Below are 12,008 nucleotides of genomic sequence, written 5' to 3'. Positions count from 1 at the left end.
ACACACACACACACACACACACACACACACACACACACACACACACACACACACACACACACACACACACACACACACAATCAAAAAACAGTGCTCTGCAATCAAATTAAATCCAAACTACAGATAAACTGAGGAGATGCAACAAATGTAGATAAAATATGTTAGAGAACTAAAAGTACAATGTGACCTGGAAAAGCAAGTTACTCAAGAAGGACTTTTAGAATGTGGAAGACAAAAAATAAAACGTATACACATACTTTTCCCTACAAAGTCATGGTTAGATAAATAGATAGAAGCGGTTCTATTGGTTTTTTTTCTATTGTTCCCCGGCTTAAACAGCGTGAGTGAATTCTGCTTTTATTTACCTCTACTAACTGATCATTAGCCGCAAATCCTTACATGTACTTATCTCAAAAAAACTAAAGCACATCAACAAGTGCATCCATTCTTTACATTTCTAAATTGGATATAAACTAACACGTGCTATATCTTGTTCTACATTATATCATAAACAAAGATTATGAACAGCTGAAAACAGGCCTACAATTATCAATATTACCATTTATTTAGAGTCACGAAAGAAAGAAAGTTTTCACAGGGCTCTGTGCAGTCCTGTGAAAAACTAGGCCCACCCCATGATTCAGTAGCTTGTAGAAACACCTTTAGCGCCAATAATTTGAAGTACTTTTTTTTTATGACTTTATCTGTTTCTCATATCACTGTGGAGGAATTCAGACCTTTTACAACACTGGCAACATTTGTCTTCTTTCCAGCATTTCTTTAGGTCACTGAGTTTTGCAGGCAGGTTTCTTAAAGTCCCAGCACAGCACTAAGGTCTGAACTTTGACCTTTGTCTTTATCTTCTTATCTTTTTGTTCTAGATTTGCTGCTCTGTTTTAGGACTGGAATTAAAGATTATTTTGTTAGTGGACTAATCTGCCAATTACTTTGATTAGTCAATTAGTCACCGATTATTTCAATAACTCTTATCTCCGCTTCCTGTGGGCAAACCTATTTTAGGCTCCAGTACCTCACCTGCTCAGTCTGCCCAACGGTGAATATGACCCTGTTGTCTTGTCCCGCAGCAAATTAAAATAATGACCCAGGAAACATATGAATTTGAATATAAATTAAAAAACAAAAACCCATGCAAATAAGAAACTAAAAATAGCTTCTGTCCATCAGTTCAAACAAAGATCCAAATTAAATCAAAAAGATTTTATTTTCCAGTACAAAAGTACAAGTTTCCAAACTTTACAGATGATACAGTTCACGAATTCCCACCTCACTCCCACATGCTCAGGAGTGAGGTTTGCTCTCATCTTTGAGATGTTCTAGCTGCTGATAACTATGCTGAAGATGCTCTCTGTCATGACCTCAGCCATTTGAGAGGTCCATGAGCCTCTTTACAGGACACTCAACTCATCTATACACCTGTGCTTAATACTAGTAAAACAGAACAAATCTAAGGCTCTAAAAGACAGTTACTAGTCCCAAATCTCAGTGTTTCTTAGATGGTGTAGTGTTTAAAATATTAGAAATTACATGTTCCACTACTTACTGTGATGCCTTCACTATGTCCCAACTGCTGCTATCGTCCATGTGTGACCGTTTCTTTGGTTGCTCCCTGATGTCAGTCAGATCTGCATTTTTCCCGAACTGTCCGTAAAAACCCGGCATGAATGGATTCACCATCCCTCCAAATCCTGCCGGTCTTGGCCCATGACTGTGAGAATGGCCTTGATGCCCATGGTGACAGCTGTCATGCATGTGGCTGTGATCCTGCAACATGCACACGACGAGACACTTATTTAGTCCAAAGTGGTCCACAGGGAACCTTTAAAGTGGCAGAGACCGTGGGATCAAACTGTCAAGTCCAAATTGAGCCCAGCCAAAGCCCTTTGCTGCCATCCCTCTAATTTTTCTGACTCACTGTATAGAGACTGAGGGGCTTGGTACTATGGCTATACCATGAGATTAAATCAATTTGTCAACTTTAGCAACCCAGAGTTTATTTCTGAATCAATTAATCTGTCTGTGACTGACAAACTCAAGGCCTCACATAAGGCTTTCAGACAGTATGATGTAACGCTTATCTGTTATTCTATGGAATAAACTAATAAGTGCCTTTTTTTTAAGTTGACTTTCAGAAATAAAACCTTGGTATTCCCAAACAAGCACCCCCAGAGAATTTTTGCCATATAATATTCTCCACAGCGAAACCGGTATAAATGTTCATGTGACATAAAAATATCATATTGATATCACTGCTATAACAAAGCCATGTGTTTACATTCCTTGGTCTGTGCAATGAGACAAGTCCAAGCATATCTGAGAGTGCCAAAAGAGACATTTAAGTACCTTAAAATTAAACTACTTATTAATTAACATCTGACATACTTTTAACACAACTTCTGCAGTTCTGTTTTCAAGGGAAAAAACTACCTTAGACTACATTTGTATTTACATCTAGCTTATGCTGTGTCACTGGATAATAATGCTGTTGCTTCCAATTTGTTTCGGTACATTCACACTAAAAATAAGGAAGCTTCTCACAGATGACAGTAGCTCTATGGAAAAGAATGACGGAAAATCCCCTTCATTTACTTACACTTATGAATGCTGCTTCCTGCCAAGTTGCAAGTATCAATAACACTGCTCAGTTCTATTTTTTTCCATGCAGTCAGAAATATCGTGCTATAAATTTGAGGCTGTATCAACCACCCCTAGTTATGCTTTCATACTTTTTTGACACACAAATACAAACTGGAGGCAGACGGAGAACGATGTGTTTGGCTGAGATTGACCTATGACAGCTTATAATGATGGATCTATCCATAATTAACGTAGAATGAGATGACTAAAAGCTCTTGTAGGTGTAATGTATTGTGGCCTAATACTTTTTGTCCATATACTGTATATAGCAAAATATATATCCTAGGCAAACACAAGGTGATGTACGGTCTAAGGGAATGCTCACAGTAAGTAGCTAACTCATTTGCTAAATACATTGTTGGAAATTTAGTATAATTTTCCCTTTATAATATAAATCAATCATCGCACAAGTTTATCATTTAGAGAAGGTTTCAGATGAAAGCTGTGAGAAGTTTGCACTGCGCTGAATATGTAGATAAATCTTGCGTTGTTGAGTTAATCCCACCCTACTACTGCAGCACTAGGCAGCTGTTTTATCTTCTGGGATAGATGGATGTGCTGGATGCGTTTTGCTGTCAGTCTGGATTAGAATAGATGTTTAATACTGATGGTCACACTGTGAATACAACAGGCTGCTGCCGTGATCTAGACAGATGGCTAATTTACCAACATATGGTAAAAGCTGCACGCTTTCTGGCTGTTATGAGTATTAATACATGTGGATTTAGCTGAACACACGCAGCTCGGACAAGGACTGGGACTTGTGTGCTGGAAGAGGATTACAGCGTCATGATAATGGGAAAGGTAAAACAAACAAACAAACAAAAAACCCCAAACCCTCATCTGTTTGTCAGTTAATCATCATGTCAACCAGATAAACCAGAAAGCACTTCCGTAAAGTCAGCACCAGAGGTTTCACGTCAAAGAAATGAGCTAAATGCTAGGACGCTTTGAATTCAGGTAACTAGCTGCAGGTTCACTATGCCTATGAAGCTAACGACGACGAGCCCTGATTTAACTCGAAGTCTATCAGGCAGGTTATTACACGTTACACCAACTCAACACAAGCTAAAATTTAACAGCAAGCTAGCTAATTGACAGCTAACAAAAATAACATAACTGAAAAAATGCCCATGAGCCAAGTGTCAACACGATAAATCAGAAACGACATAAAACAAGACAAAGAAGCAATTATTATGTATAAATTGTCTTACATTTGCGTCTTCGTTCCAGTCCATTTTGTAGTCGAGGAGGGAAGGGAAAGTTACTGCCGCTGGATAGGCAGGTTTAGAGTTTGACTTCCGGCGTTGGCTTTTCAGATTAAATGTCTATTTAAAAAATGTATGCGTCACAATTTATACAGTATCGCATAAAAAACAAAACAACAGGAGTGTACAGTCTACATATACACACACAAATCACAATAAATTCTTTGAGAGGCAAAATCTTTAGCCCACCTCAGCAATAGAGCAAAAGATGGCTCCCTCTGCCAGGAAAATACTTCCATCACCGTTTTGATATACTTATAATGTTTAATATGTAATACAGTTACCACACACACACACACACACACACACACACACACACACACACACACACACACACACCTGCAGTGGTTAAATGTTGCTCAGGTGTGAAATTTAAAAGAGTCGTGAAATTTAATAGAGCTTTTTTTTAATCTAATAAAGTGAAGGTCGCATTTTTTATCTAATGGCGTTTTAATTTCATATGACCTTTCCCTCAATTTTCTTTTAGCAACTTGTACTTTATCTTGAAGGCCAGAAAGTTAAAGAGGAAATGTTGCCGTTTGGTTGTTATTTTCTTCAACGACTTCCTTCTTCCTGGAGATGCTTTTGATTGGGCTTTCGTTTTCCACCCACATACAGGCCTCCACCACTGCTGCAGTGGAGCTTCAAGTCTTAGTAACCCCCCCCCCCGGGAAAAAAAAACATAACAAAAACAAGGGTTCAGATCCTTTCCCGAGACATGTTGGATTTTAAACCATCCTAAAACACACATGACAGTCAAAGCGCTTTGGTAAGTGATTTTTTTTTTCATTCATAAAACTTGATTTGAAACTAAACTTCTACATCATTTCAACTTTTGTTTGTTTGTTTTGGTTTCGACAGCATCATGGGCAGCTGAAACTTATAGCATAGATGTACATCAGTGATTATGATCGTAAAGATACTTGAATACTTCTGTTAAAGTAACCTGGCATACAAATAAAACAATGAGGCGCAGGTACTTTAAAATGGCTCACACAATCGTGTTCTTCATTTAGTGCTATAGTAAGCAAGTCTCCTCCTCAACCTTTCACCTAATGGTCAATATATAATTGCATGTGCAATGAAATTTCATATAGCTGTAATGAAATGATTGGATTTCCCATGAAGAATTAACCATTGGAGCCAAACCCATATTCGGTAAATATGAGAATAAATCCTATTTGACACTGGGTGAAATTACAGTATGTGTCACTCAGATGAAACCAGCCACTTACACTGGAGAGGAGTTTTTTTCCCTCCCTCTTTGCTGTGAAACTAAATATGGACTGAATGCAGCTGAAGTGGCCGTCACCTTGGAGCTGTAAGCACAGAGACTATGACCTGTGAATGAACTCAAAGACATGTAGAGGATAGCATCAGCATCATCTTCTTTACTAGATACAGCTGGATATTTTCACTACATGCTTTTTCCACTTTTTCCAAAAACCCTCCATGTCCAATATGTGTCTATTGAACCTTGTTCCCTTCTCATATGAAAATAATACACAGATTGTAAAATGAGGTAAAAGCTAACTCTATGTGAGGAGGCGGAGCTCTGGTTATAATTACAAACTTTTAATCCAGGAAGGCAAATAGATTTATCATTAAATAGCCTCCTGCAAAGTGTAACTTTTTAGTCACCCTGTTACTGTGAACCTTTTGTTAATTTTTAATATATGGAACAAACATTTACAAAACCATCACCCTACCACATATAGGTTCTTAGTTAAACCGAAACAGAGACCTAATTTCTACAGGCACTAGATAATGAATGATTGCTATGCTGCGCTTACTAAAAAAGGTCTGAAGTAATATTTTTGAGTAAAATGCAACTGAAATATATAACTTCAAAGGTTTATTCAAATAATGAATTATTAAGGAAAACATGCTTGGTGTAAATTGAATTTATACCAATCAAGTACATTTTGTGTGACCTGATTCCATTAAGTCAGTCAAATTACTTAAAGTCAGCACTTTGGGCATAAATATTTTTTCCAGTGTATAAATCACAAACCACCCAATTTAATCAGATCATGAGGCTTTCAATTCATTCAAAAAAAATGTAAGAATTGCAAGTAAGGTGTTTACAGCTTAAAAAAACCCTCCAACTTTAACTCTTATGTCTTTTTTTAAAATATCAGACTAAAAGACATCATCTTAATCGACTGAACAGAATGAGGTCTTTCAGTATCCCTTCAGGGCAATCCACATTTTACCTGAACTCAAAAGGAATTAATTTATTTGCATTTGCTGTAACATCCTCCAGCTAGCACATTTCTGTTGAAGAACATTTTTCCATAATATCCAGCTCTTTAGACAATCCCATATACAAACAGAGGGCTAGCCACCTCTTGCACTACCAGGTAAGAGGCAGTAGATGGCCACAGCATTCAATTTATGATCAGAAGCTGCTCATCTGTTGTGTTTCCACTTGCACCTGATTTTTTTGGACAGCATCTAAACAGACATGGTAGTTGTGAAGTAAATTTTGTTTATTGTCCTGGACAATAAACAAAAATAAAAATCTGAATAATCCCTTGCAGTAAAAATCAAATCTGCTTTTGATTTTGATTGTTGCAGAGTGTTTGTTTTTTAAATTAAAAAAAAGCATTAAAAATTAAAAACTTTACTGCTATTCATGATTGAAGACAATACAAGTCAGAGAAAAGGTTAAATACTATAGTAAGCATTGTTTTAAAGAAACTGTCGTTATCTTAGACTCAAATTCAAGTTTGACTGTGCCTGTCATCTTTTTGCAAGGGAAACAAAATCTTTAAACAGATATTTAATCCTAGTGTGTGCTTAAAAGAACAGTGAATGTAAAAAACAAACAAACAAAAAAACCCATACATTAAAGCAAGATGGGACCGCTTTGTTATTATACGTGTTGGTGATTGGCCTGCCCATCGTTTATTAGTCACTGGAGGGTGCTCTGAACACAAAGGATCAGTTTTCAGGAACACTGTGTCCTTCTACACATTCATACCTAGAGCTGACAAGTACAGTGCCGTGGAAAAATATTTGCCCCCTTCCCAATTTCTTAGTTTTTTGCATTTGCAATTACGTGTTTCAGACCATCAAACTATTTTTAATATTAGTCAAAGCTACATGATAAAATATAAAATGCCATGTTGAAATAGTAATTTCACTTATTAAGGGAAAAAAACCTCACCAAACCCACCTCTGGCTCTGTGGGATAAAGAAGTAACTAAAATATCAGGACCGGTGCAAATACTTTTTGATGCCACTGTAGATTTTTAGTCTGATCAGCAAGAGGCCTACAGTTCATGACTGCTGTTCTTTTGCCTACCTCCTTATTTAGTGTGCATGCCAAGAAGTGAAATGGGCAACCACACTCTTTATTGTCTAATCTAATTATATAGAAATGTGAATAGAAATGAATAGAAATGTGACATGAGAAGTAGGGGTGGGGGGGAAAAAATCGATACTGTGTAGTATCGTGATATTTTGTTTGCTAATAATGTATCAATACAGGGACAGCAGAAATCGATATTTTGTTACAAAAAAAGTTTTTGTGGAGTGGAACATGCTCTGACTTCAGAGCATGTTGATCCTTTTTCTGAGCAAGAATCCTGACATTCCTTCACTGTCCAAATGTGTTTAACTTTTTTTTTTGGCAGCAATAAACATGACAGTTTACTTATTTTAATTTAAGACATGTTTTATTTTAATTAAGTTTAAAACTTTTTTATTTAATGTAAAATTATATTTTGTTTTAATTTACTTTCAAATTCTTCAGTTGCTGAAGGGCTGCATAGTTTTCATAAATTGCATAGTTCAGAATAGCTATAATTGTACCAGATGGTTGCATTCAGTTAAGTTGGACTAGACTGTAATACAAACCGTTCAGTTTGTCAACAATAAAACTGACTGAAATGAGAGAAAGACTGAGTGCGAGACTTTGATATTAGATAAAATGAATATTGATAAAGTTTACCTTTATGTACAGAATCTAGCTATGCATAAGAGTTTTGAATGAATAATTAGATTAGATGACTCTTTATTGTCTAATCGAATTATATAGAAATGAATAGAAATGTGACATGAGAAGGTGTGTCTTTGACTGTTCCTGCATAACTTAGTTTCGGACTAGTTGACAAGTTATGCTCCGGTCATTTGATGTTTCCAAGATAGATGTTCTTTTGTAATATAGTTAATTTTTTTGTATATTTCATTTATCCACCATCATACATACAAGCTAAGAAGAGGTCGTTATACTAACAAGAGGTATCAACGCTGGGCCAAAGTTCAGCACATGGTTAAAGTTTGTAATCCAGCCAGGGTGTAAATATCACTCAGCAGCCAGAGCTGAAGCAGGTAGCATCAACACATAAATCTACTCTACCCGGCTTAAATCACAAGAGCACCTCTGACCAAAAAGCTGTAGATTTTTCTTGTTTGCACAAATTAATCCAGATTCACATTAATTGTGTTCACAGCTCCAACAAAATGAGGAAGAGGAGGGGGAGAAACACAATTAGGTTGAATTACAATTGGATGGAAGGCGAGGACAAGGAGAAGGAAGCTTAGGATGAGGAGGAAGAGAAGCAGCAGGAGCATCTTTAGGGATCCCTATGATGTCATTGAGGTTTGTTTCATTAATATGGTCCTCTCACAAAGAAAGATGACTTGTTTTAGTTCACCTACTTCCTGTATTAAATAGTGATGTGCAAAATGTTGTGAAAAACCATGGAGCAGGTACGTATAGTGCATCTGCAGGTAAATGAACATCAAATCTCTAAGACAGACTGAAATCTGTATATTTATCACCCTTATGATAAAACCCATGTCAGCCATTGGTTTATGGACTTTGTATTTTGAAGCCTCAACATTTGCTTTCTTGCTGTTGCTATGTTGGGACCATATTAGGATGAGGGATCAGAATCTGGAGTCATGCACACTATTGTTTCATTTAGTGTGTATCCATAAGATTCGTACAGCAGATCCAAGTTGTGCCTTGAAAACAGGAAAGTCGTCTGCATAGAGGAGAACTGTAATAGCAGGCTTGTACAAAGTGAGGCTTTGTGCTCTCTTTTACTTCTGTCACCCTGTTTTGATGCAGATTTCACTTGAAATCAGGCAAGAACTGGACTTATTTTTTTATGTGTTCTTGTGAATTGATTGTGTATCGCATATGTTTGATTTGACTTTCTGCAAGACAACAGTCGTCCGCTGGCCAAAAAAGTTTTCCAAATACCTCCACGTGATCTAGCCTGGATTTAGAAAAGAATAGCAAAAAAAATCTGCACCTCCTGCTTCAGATGCAATTTGTGTTTCTGTGTTCAGAGGCAGCGGCAGAGGGGAGACCTCGGCTCATCCAGCTGGAGAGCCTGACCAGGAGGAGTCGAACATTAACTCAGCTCTTCCAGGGCACCCTGCAGACTCGGCTGCTTGGCATCGGAAGGGATGACGTGAACGCCAAACTGGAGTCCATCACAGGTCAACTGCAGGTATGCGAGTCAGACCTTCTGAGGAGGGTTTCACTTTTCTCTCTCTTTATAATTGACTCTTTTCTCTCTCTTTCAGCTCCTTGTCTCAGAGTGGGAGGGATTTGAAGCACAAAGGGAGGAACTTGTCGTTTGGTTGGCTGATATGGATGCTGAGTGTTGACCAGCTGACAGGAAACACCAGTGAAAAACTGAAACAACTGCAGGTGTGGGCTTGTTTTGATATGACATATATTTGATATGATACATACGTCAGAGACATTATCCTAAACTGGACTAACAAAGGACCATGAGTACAACATGAAACGTACATTACAGAGCGTAAGGCTGAAGTTCATTGATCATTTTAATCATAAACTTGTTGTTGAAATATTTTTACTGAACATGCAAACATCTGCTGATGAAAATGTGTTGATTTATTGGTCTGTTATGAAGCTATTGCTATTTCTAATGTGTTTTATCACTTTCTGATGTTTTCTTAATTAAACAATACATGTATTAATTGTTGTGTTATCTGTAGATATAGTATTTTTATATATATATTTATTTATAGTATAGCCAATATATTTAATTATTACTGTTTAAAACACTAATATGTGACATGTATTAGTAGTGATGTTGTGCTTTTTGACAAAAAAAATGCCTTTTTGTCTTTTGGTATACTACAAAATGACAATAAACCATTAATATATGTCTATGCTGTGCTCGTATTTATTTTACCCTATTTTATTTATTTTACCCTACTCAAATTCAATTTATGATACATTTTATTTTGAAAGATTTAAAGTGGTTCTTTAAAGAACCACTCAAAAAATGGTTCTTTAAAATGTTTTTTTTAAAGAACCATTTGAAGGATCTTTTTAAAAATGGTTCTTTAAAGAACCATTTTTAAAAAGGTTCTTTGAAAAACCATTAAAGGTGCCCCAAAAGAACCATTTCTTGATGGTTCTTTGGGGCACCTTTAAAGGTTCTTCAATGAACCACTGAAAGAAATGGTTCTTCAAAGAACCATTGTTTGAAAGATTCTTGGTGGCACCAAAAAAGGTTCTTCTATGGCATCAGTCTAAAGAACCACTTTTGGTTCCAGTTGGCACCTTTATTTTTCTGAGTGCATTTGCTAAAATCTTACTGTTAATTTTTCATAAACACATTCCTTTTAATTTTATAATTATTTGATTTGATTTGATATACCTTTATTAGTCCCACAAGGGGAAATTTCATAAGGCTGCCGACCTATTAAATACATTTGTTAAATTTGAACACAAACTGTTTATGTGTACAATAAATGAAATACAGTATATTAGGCAGAAACAAAGTTAGTACAATTCTGACAAACTTGAAGCTTTCTTTAAGCAGTCAGGAAATTTCCCAAGGCTTCAAAGCTCTTCTTTGAATGTTGGCTTCCATTTTTTCTATCCTCTGTTAACTAACAGACCACTTTGATAATATTGGGATTAGTTTGGGATCATTGTTATGCTGAAAAATGAAGCTGTTACCAGTGATGCCCTTTAGAGACTACAGAGCCCCCACTGTGTTTTACTGATGGCTCAAGACACCCACTTTAGTTTCTCTCTCCTCACCCCTAACGGATATACTGATGACGATTTGAACCAGAATTTTAAAATTCATGTGTAATTTGGCAAATCTCAACTTTTCTCCCTACTTCTTTTTCTTAAGAATGACTTCTTGACAGCCACCTTTCCTCTGAGACCATTTCTGATGAGGCTGCAGAGAACAGTAGGTGGATCAGCTGAAGGGCCAGATGCATCTCTCACACCTGATACTGGTCAGGTTTCTGCTGGATTTATTTTCTCTATTTCTTTAGGACTTTCAAATACAGTGGGGCAAAAAAGTATTTAGTCAGCCACCGATTGTGCAAGTTCCCCCACCTAAAATGATGACAGAGGTCAGTAATTTGCACCAGAGGTACACTTCAACTGTGAGAGACAGAATGTGAAAAAAAAAAATCCATGAATCCACATGGTAGGATTTGTAAAGAATTTATTCGTAAATCAGGGTGGAAAATAAGTATTTGGTCAATAACAAAAATACAACTCAATACTTTGTAACATAACCTTTGTTGGCAATAACAGAGGTCAAACGTTTACTATAGGTCTTTACCAGGTTTGCACACACAGTAGCTGGTATTTTGGCCCATTCCTCCATGCAGATCTTCTCGAGAGCAGTGATGTTTTGGGGCTGTCGCCGAGCAACACGGACTTTCAACTCCCGCCACAGATTTTCTATGGGGTTGAGGTCTGGAGACTGGCTAGGCCACTCCAGGACTTTCAAATGCTTCTTACGGAGCCACTCCTTTGTTCCCGGCGGTGTGTTTTGGATCATTGTCATGTTGGAAGACCTCAGCCTCGTTTCATCTTCAAAGTTCTCACTGATGGAAGGAGGTTTTGGCTCAAAATCTCACGATACAATGGCCATCATTCATTCTGTCCTTAACACGGATCAGTCGTCCTGTCCCCTTGGCAGAAAAACAGCCCCATAGCATGATGTTTCCACCCCCATGCTTCACAGTAGGTATGGTGTTCTTGGGATGCAACTCATTATTCTTCTTCCTCCAAACACGACGAGTTGAGTTTATACCAAAAAGTTCTACTTTGGT

The 12,008-nt window shown here is 37.1% G+C and overlaps 1 protein-coding gene across 1 annotated transcript in view; it reads right to left on the bottom strand.

The window, feature by feature from the left end:
- Window positions 1-3,992, bottom strand: part of zdhhc13 (zinc finger DHHC-type palmitoyltransferase 13) — a 9,634-nt gene extending 5,642 nt beyond the window's left edge. The window contains exons 1-2 of the mRNA XM_005942077.2: window positions 3,870-3,992; window positions 1,562-1,782 (exon numbers count right to left, since the gene is read on the bottom strand). Of these exons, the coding sequence (XP_005942139.1) occupies window positions 1,562-1,782; window positions 3,870-3,893 (245 nt within the window). The 5' untranslated portion in view covers window positions 3,894-3,992. The remainder of the gene's footprint in view (window positions 1-1,561; window positions 1,783-3,869) is intronic.
- Window positions 3,993-12,008: the final 8,016 nt, after the last annotated feature.

Source organism: Haplochromis burtoni, unplaced genomic scaffold (genome assembly GCF_018398535.1).
Source record: "Haplochromis burtoni strain Fernald_Lab_line unplaced genomic scaffold, NCSU_Asbu1 Contig_330, whole genome shotgun sequence".
Classification (NCBI taxonomy): domain Eukaryota; kingdom Metazoa; phylum Chordata; class Actinopteri; order Cichliformes; family Cichlidae; genus Haplochromis; species Haplochromis burtoni.
Note: the sequence above shows the minus strand (reverse complement) of the source record. Positions and strands in the feature narration are given on the sequence as shown.